At 44.8% G+C, this 16,791-nt stretch overlaps 2 protein-coding genes across 3 annotated transcripts in view; one reads left to right on the top strand and one right to left on the bottom strand.

The window, feature by feature from the left end:
* Positions 1–2,971, bottom strand: part of TUBGCP4 (tubulin gamma complex component 4) — a 58,962-nt gene extending 55,991 nt beyond the window's left edge. For both annotated transcript variants that reach the window (XR_014015306.1, XM_081227658.1), the window contains exon 1: positions 2,859–2,971. Coding sequence is in view for 1 of the 2 variants with exons in the window: in XM_081227658.1 (XP_081083784.1) it covers positions 2,859–2,936 (78 nt within the window). In the remaining variant the exon portion in view is untranslated. The remainder of the gene's footprint in view (positions 1–2,858) is intronic.
* Positions 2,972–4,339: 1,368 nt separating this feature from the next.
* ZSCAN29 (zinc finger and SCAN domain containing 29) lies at positions 4,340–16,223 on the top strand. The gene is made up of 5 exons (XM_081227656.1): positions 4,340–4,656; positions 5,140–5,344; positions 7,323–8,015; positions 10,270–10,737; positions 11,740–16,223. Exons 1-5 carry the CDS (start codon positions 4,342–4,344, stop codon positions 12,606–12,608), a joined length of 2,550 nt encoding a protein of 849 aa, XP_081083782.1. The 5' UTR covers positions 4,340–4,341; the 3' UTR covers positions 12,609–16,223.
* Positions 16,224–16,791: the final 568 nt, after the last annotated feature.

Here is a 16,791-nt window from a genome sequence, read left to right on the forward strand (position 1 = left end):
ACAGATTCAATGCAATTCCTCTCAAACTACCACTGGCATTTTTCGCAGAACTAGAACAAAAAATTTCAAAATTTGTTTGGAAAAACAAAAGACCCCGAATAGCCAAAGCAATCTTGAGAACGAAAAAAGGAGCTGGAGGAATCAGGCTCCCTGACTTCAGACTATACTACAAAGCTACAGTAATCAAGACAGTGTGGTACTGGCATAAAAACAGAAAGATAGATCAATGGAACAGGATAGAAAGCCCAGAGATAAACCCACGCACATATGGTCAACTTATCTTTGATAAAGGAGGCAGGAATGTACAGTGGAGAAAGGACAGCCTCTTCAATAAGTGGTGCTGGCAAAACTGGACAGGTACATGTAAAAGTATGAGATTAGATCATTCCCTAACACTATACACAAAAATAAGCTCAAAATGGATTAAAGACCTAAATGTAAGGCCAGACACTATCAAACTCTTAGAGCAAAACATAGGCAGAACACTCTATGACATAAATCACAGCAAGATCCTTTTGGACCCACCTCCTAGAGAAATGGAAATAAAAACAAAGATAAACAAATGGGACCTAATGAAACTTCAAAGCTTTTGCACAGCAAAGGAAACCATAAACAACACCAAAAGAGAACCCTCAGAATGGGAGAAAATATTTGCAAATGAAGCAACTGACAAAGGATTAATCTCCAAAATTTATAAACAGCTCATGCAGCTCAATAGCAAAAAAACAAACAACCCAATCCAAAAATGGGCAGAAGACTTAAATAGGCATTTCTCCAAAGAAGATATACAGACTGCCAACAAACACATGAAAGAATGCTCAACATCATTAATTATTAGAGAAATGCAAATCAAAACTACAATGAGATATCATCTCACACCAGTCAGAATGGCCATCATCAAGAAATCTAGAAACAATAAATGCTGGAGAGGGTGTGGAGAAAAGGGAACACTCTTGCACTGCTGGTGGGAATGTGAATTGGTACAGCCACTATGGAGAACAGTATGGAGGTTCCTTAAAAAACTACAAATAGAACTACCATATGACCCAGCAATCCCACTACTAGGCATATACCCTGAGAAAACCATAATTCAAAGAGACATGTACCAAAATGTTCATTGCAGCTCTATTCACAATAGCCCGGAGCTGGAAACAACCTAAGTGTCCATCATCGGATGAATGGATAAAGAAGATGTGGCACATATATACAATGGAATATTACTCAGCCATAAAAAGAAACGAAACTGAGCTATTTGTAATGAGGTGGATAGACCTAGAGTCTGCCATACAGAGTGAAGTAAGTCAGAAAGAGAAAGACAAATACCGTATGCTAACACATATATATGGAATTAAAAAAAAATGTCATGAAGAACCTAGGGGTAAAACGGGAATAAAGACACAGACCTACCTGAGAATGGACTTGAGGATATGGGGAGGGGGAAGGGTAAGCTGTGACAAAGCGAAAGAGAGGCATGGACATATATACACTACCAAACGTAAGGTAGATAGATAGTGGGAAGCAGCCGCAGAGCATAGGGAGATCAGCTCGGTGCTTTGTGACTGCCTGGAGGGGTGGGATGGGGAGGGTGGGAGGGAGGGAGATGCATGAGGGAAGGGATGTGGGAACAGATGTATATGTATGACTGATTCACTTTGTTATAAAGCAGAAACTAATAAAAAAAATAAAAAAATAAGAATTAAAAAAAGACATAGTTTGAAAGTAAAAAGAAGGAAAATGACATACCATACAGTAAACATAAAAATCTGTTTTTCTGTCAGGCTTGGCTATGTTACTATCAGACAAAGTAGGTCTCAAGAAAAGGAGTATTACCAAGGATAAAAATAAGGCTCAACAAAATTTTGAAAATTTGAAATCTGACAGAGCTTGTTCTCTGACTATAATGCAATTAAATTAGAAATCATTAAGATATCTAGAAAAACCCCTCCAAATACTTGGAAATTAAACAATACAAATCTAAACCCATCAGTCAAAATATAAGAAAATAAAATAAAGGCATGGATTTGAATTTCTGCTTCATCACTTACTAGCTTTGACTTTCACAAGTAACTTAACTTCACTTTGCCTCAGTTTTCTCATCTTTAAATCTAAGTAAACTGGTTAAAATCACTCCTAAATCTTAAAATATATCAGATTTGTATTTTGTTTCAATCCCACCACCAATAACGAATGCAGATTATTTTCTATGGTAATAACAGCAATAAACTCTATATATACATAGAGGACAGTATTTTTTAAATACCCTTTAGTTGTGAAAAGATGTTCAACATCCCTACTTATTAGAGAAATGCAAGTCAAAAGTACAGTGAGATACCACTTACACCAGTCACAATGGCCATCATTAAAAAGTCTACAAAAAAAAAAAAACAAAACTGGGTTCAAGACCAAGTTTGCTAATCGCTACGTGATCCCTGACACCTGGAGTTAATCTCTGAAATGGAGATAGGTGGTTGTGAAGATTAAATGAGATAAAGCATATAGCACATAGCCCTTCCCCCTCACACATTCCTGGTTACATGAAGACCCCCCTCCAAATTCTCCTAGTGCAGAAATTTCCCGGTCGAGGAGTAATAAGGGAAACACTCTCACTTTTTCGTCCAACAAAAACTGGCTGAACCCTTATTGTGTGTCAGGCACTATGTATTTGGACTAGCTTTCAAAACTCAGTTTAAAAGCACATACAATTACTGAGCCTTCCGGCTACCTACCCAGGGACAAGCCCCCCACGCCTCGGCCCCTGCAAGCCCCGCCTTCTCGGTCCCTCAGACTCCTCCCCTTGGCACTAGCTCGCTCCACCCGTTCCGCTCTCGCTAGTTCCCGCGCTCTGAGGCGGACAGTACCTGCAGGCCATTCCGCTTGTTCCAGGTGAAAATGGACCCTGGATACCCGCTCAGAGCCAAGAGCAGTTCGTGGATCATTCCCACGGCGGACCTCAAGTCCCTATATCCGTCGCACCCTCCTCCAGGGCCTCACCAGGCGACCAAAGAGGCGAGCGCTCCCTCCTCTACACGCGCACAGGACCCCGGGACGGGCAGCTCCTCCTGCTTGTACCCGCCGAGACTATTGCTGAGGAGAGCTGACGGGAAGCCGGGAAGGGGTCGGCGCGCCGCGTCCCGGAAGTGAGCCGCGCTCGCCTGGGCCCACTCGCTGGCTCCAGCTGGTGCTCCGCAGGAGTCGCGGGAGCTTCCCTTGCGCATGCGCCTCCAGCGCCCGGGTCGCCCGCTCGGACTTCCGGTTTGGGAGCTGGACTGGAAGGCTGGAGCACCCGGGCTGGAGCCCTACCCCGAGTGGGTGAGGCCAGCCCGCGGTCAGAAATGCGAGTGGGTTGAGCGACAGCCCGAGAGGGAGAAGCTCCCAGGGGTGGGTCGGAGGGTGCTTTCAGGGCGCTTAGCCCGGTCGGAGGCCTCTGGAAGGGCTCACGACGGCTTTCGAGAGTGACCTGGCCGGAGGGAGAGAAGACAAAGAGGCCGGAACCCCGCATCCGCGAACCTTGCAGCCCTCGGAGCGCCTGGCCAGCACCCGAGCTCGTCCTCAGGAGACCCATGACTACTGCCCCTTCGGACTCCCACTCTCCACCAACTCAGTGGGACTCTCCCCAAGCCCACCCGGCCCTCGCTTCAGGAGCCCAAACCAACTTCTCAATGCGCGAGGTTTCCAGTCAGTAGTTCCCGGCTATTTACTGAGCGCTTACTTCTGCTGTGAGGGAGAACAAAGACCCAGTATTCAGTACTTGATTTTTGTTTGCGGTGGGAATTGGTAGTGGTGGAGTCCGAGGGGGCGGGGCGGACGGAGAGGGCCCGGCGAAGGACGGCGGAGGTACTGGGGGAGATCAGCTGCGACCCGCTGGACAGAGGCTTTTTGTTGCCTTCAGCAGGATGGTGACATGCCTTTAGAACCTCTCGAGCTCCCATATGGTTCGAACAGACTATGCTACACTGGTCGGGGGAGCTCAGTGGGTCAGATTTGGGGGAGGTGGAAGAGGAACAGACAGTACTTTCTATTCTTTGCTGCTTACCCGGGCTGCCCTGGAAGTCGCCCAGAAATGCAGCTTTTGAATGGTCTCTCACCTTCATGCTCGGTTTTGGCTTGCTTTCCTGAAGTTGGTGCTACGTGGAGCATCTGGGAAGTCAGGCCAGCTCTGGCAAGACTTTAGACATATGAGTATATTCCTTCTGATAGTGCCATCTCTCTCTACCCTAGGAGGAAACTTTTCTTACAGAGAGAGACTCATCTGCAGGTGATTCTCCAAGGACATGAGAAGATGGGTATAAGCCCTGGAACCTAGATCCTTAAGTGGAGGGAAGCTGCTTTCTGCTGTGAACGATGGCCAAACCCACCCTGAGAGGGAATGGCACTAACTCTGAGACCTTCCGACAGCGCTTCAGGAGATTTCATTACCAGGAGGTAGCTGGGCCCCGGGAGGCTTTCAGCCAACTCTGGGAACTTTGCTGTCGGTGGCTAAGGCCGGAGGTGCGCACCAAGGAGCAGATTGTAGAATTGTTGGTGCTAGAGCAGTTCCTGACCGTCTTACCTGGGGAGATCCAGAAATGGGTACAAAAGCAATGTCCAGAAAGTGGAGAGGAGGCAGTGGCTCTGGTGGAAGAATTAGAAAGAGAGCCTGGAAGACCTGGACGTTCGGTGAGCAGGGAGGGGGTATTCAGAAGTGTGTGACTGGGCAGGGGCAGGATAAAAGGCCAGATTAAGGCACAGTCAGATTTAAAGTGGGGCACAGTCTCCCTTGGTGATGCTTATACTTCTGGTCCTTTAACAGGTAACTTTTTCAGATAGAGCTTATTGGGAGATGCTACCTGGGTGTACCTTTGCTAGGTATCATAACAAGTTATTCATAGTTTCATAGTTTTTTACTTAATAGGGAAGAAAGGGGAGTTATTTTTTAGCCTGGAGTCGGGTTTACTATTTTGATCTTTTTCTTTTGTAGTTTCAGCTGCTCTAAGCTAACAGTAATGGACTAAGAAAGACCCTTGTTCACTATTAACCACCCCCCGCCCCAACCCTAGCCATGTCCCAAAAGGATGATTTCTTTTGGGGTAATAAATAATCTCCTCTGGGAATACCCCTCATTATGACCTTGCAGTGACAATTCATGGGGGTTGTTTCTAGGTCACAGTCTCTGTGAAGGGGCAGGAAGTGCGCTTGGAGAAGATGACACCCCTGAAATCATCACGAGAGTTATTAAGTGTTCGGCAGGAGTCAGTGGAACCCCAGCCCAGGGGTGTACCCAAGAAAGAGAGGGCAAGAAACCCAGACCTGGGACCACAGGAGCAGATGAACCCAAAGGAGAAGCTCAGACCTTTTCAAAGGAGCGGTGAGGAGTAGATTTATATGGGAAGATAGGATGCCATTCTAAATTGGGAAGTAGGGTTGGGAGTAGTGAGTGGGAAAGGGATTTCAGGAAAGAGTGGACATAGAGTATGCAGTTGTTGGGGACCTCCTGAAGGCATATAGTTTAGCTCTCTGCTGCAATTCTTATATTTCCTCTTTTGATAAGTCTGCCAGAGGATGGCTCCCTAGTTTTTCCAGAACTTGGAATTTCTTTCCTCCTGGTAACGATGACACTACGTCAGTATTTTCTAGATAAAAATTCTTTTCTATACTTGAAAGCACATTTTCCTTTTAGTCATTTTCTTTCTCCATATTAAACTATATTTGTTTCTTTCTGCTTTTCCCCAGAATCTCCATTCTTCAGACCTACTAAGTTTTTGTTACTCTCCCTTGGAAACTTTAAGTTCTCCAAATAGCATGTTAATCGTGGAGAATTAAATTATATATATTATTCCAGTGAGTGTCTGGTAGGTAGAGGCAGAGTAAGAATTTTACTTCAGAATTTCACTGCACTTTCTTTCCATATAACTCAACTAATGATTGTCATTCACTTGATACTCCCCCGTCTCTTAGAGCTTTCCCCATTGTCTTTGTGCCTAGTTCTTAAACTTGATTTTGTGAAACTTGTTTTTCTTCGTTGTACTCTGCAGAACTCCATTTTGTGTGTTTTTTTCTTTGATCACTTCTTTAACTTGTTGAGGTTTGTTTTGAATTCTGATCTTATCAGCCAAGACGCTAGCCTTCTCAGCCAGTCTGGTAGTGGTCTCTGTTTAGTCATCCAGATGCAGTCCCTCAACTGCACACACAGACTTGCAGAATTAATCAGTTTTGAACACCTACCATGTGCTCAACACCCTGCAGGGTACTCTGCAATGAGAAAAGGTGCCTATCCTCAAAAAGCCTATAATATGATTGAGGACACAAAAGTGAACATAAATATGTGCTGAACTGAACTGTATTGAAACAATGCCAAACAATGACTTGTTACTCAATTGTGTGAGTACAATAGGAGTTTGGCAGAGTGGGAGATGAGGGAGGGCTGTAGGGAAGGCTTCATGAGGGCACTGATGGGTTAAATTTCGGTAGAAGGGAGGGAGTTAAAGGAAAGGCACAGAGTGGTGAATAAACGTGTGCAGTGTTCTGGAGAGAGGAGTCTGCTTTGAACGGGCCATGCCTGGTAACCACTCAGGTTAAGGTTTGGCAATACAAATAGCATGTGAGCTGAGGAAGCAAGAGCCTGGAGTTAGGTAGGACAGTGACTGCTGCAGTTACCCAGGTGTGAGAAGGCAAGGGGTCTAGACTTGGATGGTGGCAGTAGGAATAAAGGATATACTAAGGGAAAAACCTTTAGAACTTCGTGATTCAGTGTAAAGGAAATGGAAGAGTTGAAGACAGTCTCCCCCTTGAAATCACTCTGAGTTTAATTCTCTGGCCCCAAGTAGAGAACTACAGCTGATCCTTGAACAACGTGAGTTTGAACTGTGTGGGTCCACTTATACATGGATATTTTTCAATAGTAATTACTACAGTACTGTGGTTGGGTAAGTCTGCAGATGTGGAGGAACCGTGGATCCAGAGGGCCTGCTACAAGTTGTACTTGGAATAACCCCCACGTTGGTCAGCTATGTAGGAGGCAGGAGGTGACTTTCCAGCAGTGCAGGACCTGCCTACAAGTGGTTAGGAGAGCTAGGGAGCAACTTGGAACAGAATTATCTGCTCTGAACACACAACAGAACGTTTTCCTCTCTTGTCACCCTGCTCTGGAAAATAAAATATTTCTCATTTTTTGAGGTTTCATGTATTTTTCCCCACTTTCTTCAACCCATTGAACTTTCTAAAAACATTTTCTTAGATACTTTGCTTTATAAGCCTCTTGGATAAAAAAGGCAGGTCTGAACTCAGAGATGTTTTTTATGATCAGTCCAAACTATGATATCCTTTGTTTGCTTCCCTGCAAGCAGGATTTCCATTTCCTAAATCTAGTGTGGTCTCCAAGTTGGAGCAAGGAGAGCCATGGATCCCAGATCTGGGCTCCAAGGAGAAGGAACTCCCAAGAGGCAGTCACACAGGAGACAAACGAATGCATGCTGATCTGTTACCATCCAGGAGAGAGAGAAGGTGGGTGGAACAGGATCACTGGGGCTTCGAGGATGAGAAGGTGGCAGGTGTGCACTGGGGCTATGAAGAGACCAGAACTCTCCTCGCAATTCTCAGTCAAACTGAGTTTTATGAGGCTCTCCGAAACTGTCATCGAAACAGCCAAGTGTATGGGGCTGTGGCTGAGCGGCTCCGGGAGTATGGGTTCCTCCGGACCCTGGAGCAGTGTAGGACCAAGTTCAAAGGTCTCCAGAAGAGCTATCGGAAAGTCAAGAGTGGCCACCCACCTGAGACCTGCCCCTTCTTTGAAGAGATGGAAGCCCTGATGAGTGCCCAGGTCATTGCCCTGCCCAGTAATGGCCTGGAGGACGCAGCCTCTCACTCTGGCCTGGTGGGCAGTGATGCTGAGACTGAGGAGCCAGAGCAACAGGACCGGCAGCATAAGGAGGGAGAAGATGCCGTGGCTGAAGAGTCTGACAGTGAGGAAGCGGGCCAGGAGGCCACCTCCCAGGACCCCGACAACTCCACCACACCCGTCCTTTTCCGAAGCCCAAGTGGTAAGCTTTTCTTCTTGGGGTTTTAGGATTAGACTGAGGAGTTATGAGGCTGGATGTGGAGTCAGGAAGCTTAATGTCACCTGCCAGCTTTGTCACTTAGAGAACAGAGGCACTTCTCAGTTCTTTGTGTATTTCATTCTCTTTTGTGGGAAAATCAGTGAGCTAATAGTAAGTAGAGAATAATTTTATATATTCTAAAGAAATACACTCAGAGAATTCAGGAGACTCGTGAAAAGGAGTATCATTCCTTCCATTTCTTTCTTAAAATATTTTTTCCTGATTATAAAATCACTGAAGGCTGAGAAAAACTTGGTACTGTATTATCTTTAAGGAGAACTAATATTTGTTGAGCACCTTATATGAACTGGTGTTTTATCTTTACTTCTCCAAACTCAAGGTCAGTTTATTATGTGTTCCTTTTTACTTAGAAGAGCATAGTGAAGGACTGCCCAAAGTTGGGGAAACATTTTGTTTCCTCTGTGAGATCTGCAACACACTCTGGCATTTTAACAGGACTAAGAAGTCTTGCAGCAAGAAACCTTGCTTAACACTCTGCTGAAATATTATTTGCCTATGGAACCATTTTAAAATATCACTTATTACTGTTGATGTAATTTGTACAACCATGTTGCTATGGGAAGAGCACCAAATATGAATCAGGAGACTTCGTTTCTAACCCTGACCACTAATCAGCTGGGTGACCTCGCACAGCTATCTGACCATTTCACAGTTTGCGTCCTCAACTGTAAAATGTGGCACAGCAGCAGGACTACTCCAGAGTTGCAGTTGCACTGGGAACAGTTATGTGTCCCTTCCATGTTTCATTATATGTGTTGTTACTTTTGTTCTGTTCTAGTGTTCTTCTGTCTTGGATTTTTTCTTTTCCTTTTTAAAATAAATAAATATATTTATTTATTTATTTATTTATTTATTTTTGGCTGTGTTGGGCCTTTGTTGCTGCGCGTGGGCTTTCTTTAGTTGCGTCGAGCGGGGGCTACTCTTCATTGCGGTGGCTTCTCTTGTTATGAAGCACGGGCTCTAGGCACGTGGGCTTCAGTAGTTGTGGCACACAGGCTCAGTAGTTGTGGCGCACGGGCTTAGTTGCTCCATGGCATGTGGGCTCTTCCCGGACCAGGGCTCGAACCCATGTCCTCTGCATTGGCAGGCAGATTCTTAACCATTGCACCACCAGGGAAGCCCCTCCTTTTCCTTTTTAAAAAAAATTTTGGGATTTCCCTGGTGGTCCAATGATTGGGACTCTGAGCTTCTACTGCGGGGGGCACGGGTTCTATCCCTGGTCTGGGAACTAAGATCCTGCATGCTGCATGGCCTAAATTTAAAAAAAAAATTTTTTTTCCCCGTTTTGTCACTGGAATAAATTTCGGTAAATCACAAACATGGCACATGGGCTAGCTGCTTCACTTGCAGTGAGTGGAGGGTAATGGAAGCAATGTAATCTCCAGCTAGCTCTCAAGTGGGAGGCAGGCTCTTAGAATCTCCCTTCCCTCTCCCTTGGGTAGAGCAGAGCCTGTAGTCATCCTGGAGAAGTACTGCCAAGTACTGCAGAGCTCAGGCCAGAAGATGCTATGTGCTCTGCTTCCCTCCTCTTTCTAGCTCTGCCACGCCTTCACTCCTAAGAAGGTGCATGACTACAGGTTCTTATCTTGTACGCTTCAGGTCTTTGCTATTGCTGGGCTGGATTTTTTTGAGATTGTGGCAAGTGAAGAAGGGCCGTAAAATGGATTGGATTAAGCAGTGTGATTCTGAAAGAGACTCTTCCTTGGGATTTTGAGTCATTCCATGGGAAACTTAATTCATAAGGAAGTAGGACTGGTAGAAAAAGATTGATCAGAGACTTTAGGGATGGCTCATGGCTGACAGTGACTGATTGTGGGTCTTCTTCCCCATACCAGTTATTTTCTAATTAGGATCAGAATTCCAGAACTACCAGAAGAATGGGGAAATGCATTCTGTACACCTGCCTCAGTGTACATAATGATTGTTACAGTGATAAGGTGGAAAGGCCTCTTTTGAACAGAATGTAGGAATAAAGGTCTCTGTGAAATCGATATAGGATATAGAGAAGCAAAACATTCTGAAAGTTTGTATTGATTTTGGAAACATGAGGTGTTTTTACTTTTTCACCTAGGAGCCCAAGCTTAGGTGATTTTTCATGATGCAGATGATAGGACTGAGGAATTGAGACTATAAAGCCCTGGATTAAGTGATGCTGAAATTTCTCTTCTGGTGCCAGGTGTACACTGGGGCTATGAAGAGACAAAGACCTACCTTGCAATTCTTAGCGAGACTCAGTTTTATGAAGCCCTCCAGAACTGCCACCGCAACAGCCAGTTGTATGGAGCAGTGGCTGAGCGGTTATGGGAATATGGCTTCCTTAGGACACCAGAGCAGTGTCGGACCAAGTTTAAAAGCCTCCACACCAGCTATCGGAAGGTCAAGAATGGCCAAGCACCAGAGACCTGTCCCTTCTTTGAAGAGATGGATGCTTTGGTGAGTGCCCGGGGTGCTGCCCTGCCCAGTGATGGTCGGGAAGAGGAGGCAGCCTTGTGTCCCACCCAGGAGACCAGTGAGGCCGAAGCCGAGAAGCAAGCCGAGGAAGCAGATGAGGCCATAGAAGAAGATTCTGAAGACGATGAAGAGGATACTGAGGTACCCCCAGAGGCTATGACCCGTGCTCCAGTCTTATTTCAGAGCCCCAGTGGTAAGATCCTTTTACTTCTTAAGGTAGAAATAGCAAATAGCAAAGGGAAGGCAGTGGGATTTAGGAGAAAAATCATGAGATTGAAGATCAGAAGTGGCCTCTACACCCAGCTCTCATGGATTCTTATTGTGACCACCTTCTCTCTTCTCCATGTTTCCTATTATAAAGCAGCTAGTTTATATCCCCTATTCACTTGACCTGCCTCCTCACACTACAGCATCAATCTGAGATGGCTGCAGACTTTGTCAGTTAGCCATCATCTGCACGTGACCTGCTAGGTTACTAGGCAGCTTACCTAGCAGGGAATCTGAAAGCCTACATTTCCCAGGTAGCATGTCATATACCCATAGATGGATGAAGTTGATTTTTAAAGTTCATTCTCATTTGTTTTTTCTTCTAGTTTCAGCTTGTAAACCAGCTGTATGCTTGCTTTATACACATATATGAAAACCTGACAACCTCTTTCTTCAGACACACTTATGCAAAAGTCTGAGATTTCTGAGGGGACTGATCCTTTGAATCTCAGCTACTGTATAAGAAAAAGAACCCCCAAACTTCATTATGGCTTCCCTCCTTGTGAGAAAAATTATTCTGATTTTGGAGTCACACACATATATGTATGTGAATCTAGACTATGTTGTTTATTAGTTGAGTACCTTAGAGCAAGTTACTTACCCCTGTAAATTCGCTCATATGTTAAGACCTACCTCACAAGGTTGATGTAAATGAAGTACCACAGTGAAGCACCTAACACAGTGCTTGGGCATTTGATAAATAAGTTTTCTTTTCCAAAAGTTCTTTAGATCAGCATTCTTTAAGTGTGTTCCACAGAGCATCGATTCCATTAGAGAAGTAAAACATCGGAATTTTAACAGATGGTAGTTATTTGGGATCTAGAGCTCCCTAATTTTTACATTTAATCATCTAATGTGATACTTGCTTTACCCTGGTACATAACAATTGAGAAAATGGATAACTTTTAAAATTCTATTCTTATGTCAGGTTTTGAGGCCGGATTTGAGAATGAAGAGAATCTAAAACGGGATATTGCTGAGGAAGTACAACTACACAGGACGTTACTTGCAAGGTCTGAGAGGAAAATTCCCCGGCATCTTAATCAAGGTAAAGGCATTGAGAGTGAATGTAGATCAGGAAGACAGTGGGAGAAGACCCCAGGGGAGAGAAGAGGAAAACCAACATTCCCAGAGAGGAGTTTAGGTAAAGTTCTAAGTCATCAGAGACCTTACTTGGGGGAGAGACCCTATAAATATCTCAGATATGGCAAAAGCTTTGGTCCAAACTCCCATCTCATGCATCAGATATCCCCTCAAGTAGAAAATCCATATAAATGCGCTGACTGTGGGAAAAGCTTCAGTCGGAGTGCACGCCTCATTAGACACCGGAGAATCCACACTGGAGAGAAACCTTATAAATGTCTTGACTGTGGGAAAAGCTTCCGTGACAGTTCGAATTTCATCACCCATAGAAGAATCCACACAGGAGAGAAACCATATCAGTGTGGTGAGTGTGGAAAACGCTTCAACCAGAGCTCAAGCCTTATCATTCACCAGAGAACCCACACAGGAGAAAAGCCCTATCAGTGTGAAGAGTGTGGGAAAAGCTTCAATAACAGTTCTCATTTTAGTGCACATCGAAGGATACACACAGGAGAGCGACCCCATGTGTGTCCTGACTGTGGAAAGAGTTTCAGTAAGAGTTCTGACTTACGTGCACACCACAGAACCCACACAGGAGAGAAACCCTATGGGTGTCATGACTGTGGCAAGTGCTTCAGTAAAAGCTCTGCTCTTAATAAGCACCGAGAGATCCACACACGAGAAAAACTTCTCTCACAGCCAGCCCCTAAGTAAGCCCCTGAGGATCTATGAAGAAAACAGTCTCATTACATGTATTGAAATTGTTTAGAAAAGTCCTCCAATAGTGAGATCCATCTCTCCTAATCTGTGCCTGACTAGTATAGGAAATACTCTAGAATTTACCCCACTGTTTGTTCCTATGTTTCTCCTGGATCTAGAGTCAAATTCCCAAAGCATCTTAAGAATGAAAGGAAGATTTGAGCTTCCCTGGTGGCGCAGTGGTTGAGAGCCCGCCTGCCGATGCAGGGGACATGGGTTCATGCCCCAGCCTGGGAAGATCCCACATGCTGCGGAGCGGCTGGGCCCGTGAGCCATGGCCACTGAGCCTGCGCATCCGGGGCCTGTGCTCTGCAACGGGAGAGGCCACAACAGTGAGAGGCCTGTGTACTGCAAAAAAAAAAAAAAAGAATGAAAGGAAGATTTCATTCCCTCTCCTTGCCTTTATCGACGGTAACAGCTTTCCCTCTCAGTGCCTATGTTGTTCCCTTAATAGAGAGGACACAATAGTAGATCCTATGAGTTTGACGTGCACCCTTCTTTACTCATCCTGTTATAAACTGCATTTCAACTAGAAAAACCCATCACAGCATTTCATGGAAAAGTAGTGAGAATTCTCATTGAATGGGTGTAGCTCTTTATATAGCAATGGAAATGCAAAAAAGAATGACTTTTCCTGCTCACTTAACCCTGTGCTCAGAATGACATATTTGTCATTAACACTCTTCCTTTACCTTAAAGAAGGAGAGTTTAAGTGTCCAATTTGGTTCTGACCTATAAGTCATTTTGTCAAGAACCTAGGTGTGCTATATGGGGAAACAATGTAAACCTCGTATAAATATTGAGGTGTGAACCCTGGATTTCTTAGTTTCTTCCAAGCCCTAGAAGCTTTGGAATAGAAAAATACTGTATTTACAGCGTCTGGTGTGATTTTTTTTTTTCTGGTCCATCTCATCTGAATTTCATGTGTCCCTTGTGGTCCAGAAGCTTAAAGAGCAAGCCAGTAGGATGCGGTGACAGGGAAAGCAGTTAGAACTGCCAAGAGGGAACTGTCCATATTCCACACATGCTAAACACCTGGGCTAGTGTCATGCACCCTGTGGACATAATACTGACCTGCAATGCGCAGAGGCCACTTGCCACATTCCCGTGGACTGGGAAAACAGACCACTTTGTGCCAACAACTCTTTACCCTAATGGTAAGGAGGACAGATTTTCTTTGGTCAGTGGCGTTGACAATACTTACACGCACACATGCACACATATTCAACTGTATACATCTACTTTTATTTTTTTTTATTTTTTTTTTTTTTTTGCGGTATGCGGGCCTCTCACTTCTGTGGCCCCTCCCGCTGCGGAGCACAGGCTCCGGACGCGCAGGCCCAGCGGCCATGGCTCACGGGCCCAGACACTCCGCGGCACGTGGGATCTTCCCGGACCGGGGCACGAACCCGCGTCCCCTGCATCGGCAGGCGGACTCCCAACCACTGCGCCACCAGGGAAGCCCATACATCTACTTTTAAAAGCAGCTCTTCAAATGCAAGTGTAATTCTGATCTTTATGATCAAATAGTATTGAATTAATTGCCCACATGTTCATAGCAGTATGATGAGCAGGTACAGCACAAGTTAAACAGACCCTGTCCTCTTCCTTACAACCTAAAACAGATGACATTGACATGGACAAACAGTGCACATGTATAGCTGAAACAGTTTTAGAGAAGTCTAGAAAGCTAGGTAGTAACACTATACATAAAACTTAAGGTCTAATGCATTAGAGTTTGGAAAAAATTTGAGAGGTATTTTCTTCTCTTTAATCAGGAAGGCTTCATGAAGCAGGAAGTGCTCAGAGGGAAGGTTACTGGGTGGGATGAACTTTCCAAAACTCATTGCAAAATTGAGTGCTGAATGGGTGAAAAATGGGAAAACTGGGGAGCAAGGGAGCAGAGGGCAAAGGACAGACTGTAAGGAAGGTTAGACAAAGCTTGGAGTAGCACAAAATTGGAGGGGTAGCAAGATATGGGCCGTGCAGAAGGCAGAGAGGGACTCGCCTCAGCTAACACATGGAGTGCCAGGCAGATCAGGAGATGGGCTCCTATCCTCCAGAGTAAATCAGGTACTGTGCTGTGCTTACTGACAAGGAAACAGCTGACTGGCGCTGGGGAAGAAGGATGAGCAGTCTTAGGGGACTAGCTCCCATGGGAGACAAAGGTCAGAAACCAGTATCTTAAGAAGATACTTCAATGGGCAGTTCAGAGGAAAGAAGAACGTGAGTGATGGCCAAGGCCTGGGATAAGTAGCTGCATCATTAGTCACAGTGAATGAGTTGGGATGGGAATGAGATCTGAGAGAGAAGTGGGGAGGTAGAATTTTCTAAAATCCATAGTTTACTGTGGTAGATGAAAGATTAATTAGGGTTCTGGTGCTGAGGGAATTTCCTAATTCCTAACTCTTACAAATTAAGGGGAGATGGTGTCTCAATTATGTTGCCTAAGCAGACAGGAAGATACAAGAAACACGAGTCTAAAGCAATGCCTCGGGATCTGAGTTTAGGAAGTTTAGGAAGTGTGCTATAGTGTTTTTTAAAAAATGAGAGATCACTGTCTTCAGTATATCTATGTACAGTCTTGTGGGAAAAGCACTGGTTTTGGTACCAACAGATAAAATTCTGGTTCCAGATGTCTTATGTGTAAGTCAACCTGCCTCCATTTCCCTTTCTGTAAAGCAGAACAGTGTTTACACCTTAATCTGCCTCTCAGGGATACCATGTTAATAAAAATTCTATCTATAAAATGCCCAGTGGTTCTCTAGGTGGTTTTTTTTAATGTATATATGCAAATTATGATTAAGTTGTTGCTGGTAGGAAAAGATCAATCTTTACCTGCTTTTTCTGGCTGCCTGGGGTTACTACAAGTATGCCTGTCTGAATCTTTATGTTCTAGGTGGAAAAACAAATTAGAATGTGGTAAAATAGAAATGAAAATCCTTCCTTAGTATCTGTATCCATATCCATTGGGACCCATCATAACTGGGCATGGAGAATGAGTCAATTTTAAAAGACCCAGGACCAGCCCTCCAACCTCCAGATGAAGAGAATGTGCAAAAGGAATAGGGCAGGGGATTCCCTGGTGGTGCAGTGGTTGAGAGTCCGCCTGCTGATGCAGGGGACACGGGTTCGTGCCCTGGTCCGGGAAGATCCCACATGCTGCGGAGTGGCTGGGCCCGTGAGCCATGGCCACTGAGCCTGCGCATCCAGAGCCTGTGCTCCGCAACGGGAGAGGCCACAACAGTGAGAGGCCCGCATACTGCAAGAAAAAAGAAAAAAAGGAATAGGGCAAGCAAACCATAATTCAAAGAGTCATGTATCACAATGTTCACACACACAGCCCTATTTACAATAGCCAGGACATGGAAGCAACCTAAGTGTCCATCGACAGATGAATGGATAAAGAAGACGTGGCACATATATACAATGGAATATTACTCAGCCGTAAAAAGAAACGAAATTGAGTTATTTGTAGTGAGGTGGATGGGCCTAGAGTCTGTCATACAGAGTGAAGTAAATCAGAAAGAGAAAAACAAATACCATATGCTAACACAGATATATGGAATCTAAAAAAAAAAAAATGGTTCTGAAGAACCTAGGGGCAGGACAGGAATAAAGACGCAGACGTAGAGAATGGACTTGAGGACACGGGAAGGGGGAAGGGTAAGCTGAGATGAAGTGAGAGAGTGGCATGGACATATATACACTACCAAATGTAAAATAGAAAGCTAGTGGGAAGCAGCCGCATAGCACGGGGAGATCAACTCGGTGCTTTGTGTCCACCTAGAGGGGTGGGATATGGAGGGTGGGAGGGAGACGAAAGAAGGAGATACGGGGATATATGTATATGTACAGCTGATTCACTTTGTTATACAGCAGAAACCAACACGCAATTGTAAAGCAATTATACTCCAATGAAGATGTTAAAAAAAAAGGAATAGGGCAAAGGCAAAACTCTTACCAGGGAAAACCCAATTTTATCTCAAACTAGCTCACAAACCATTATCTGCCACCCAATCTGCCACTCCTGAGGATGGAAGAAGCAAGAAATAATACATAGTCTTCAAACATTCTAAGAAAGAGAAACCAAGCCCACTGTTGGGGGAGCAAGAGGATCTATGCACCCCTCCCTTTT

This window comes from Mesoplodon bidens (genome assembly GCF_964165515.1).
Source record: "Mesoplodon bidens genome assembly, chromosome: 3".
NCBI classification, from domain to species: Eukaryota; Metazoa; Chordata; class Mammalia; order Artiodactyla; family Ziphiidae; genus Mesoplodon; species Mesoplodon bidens.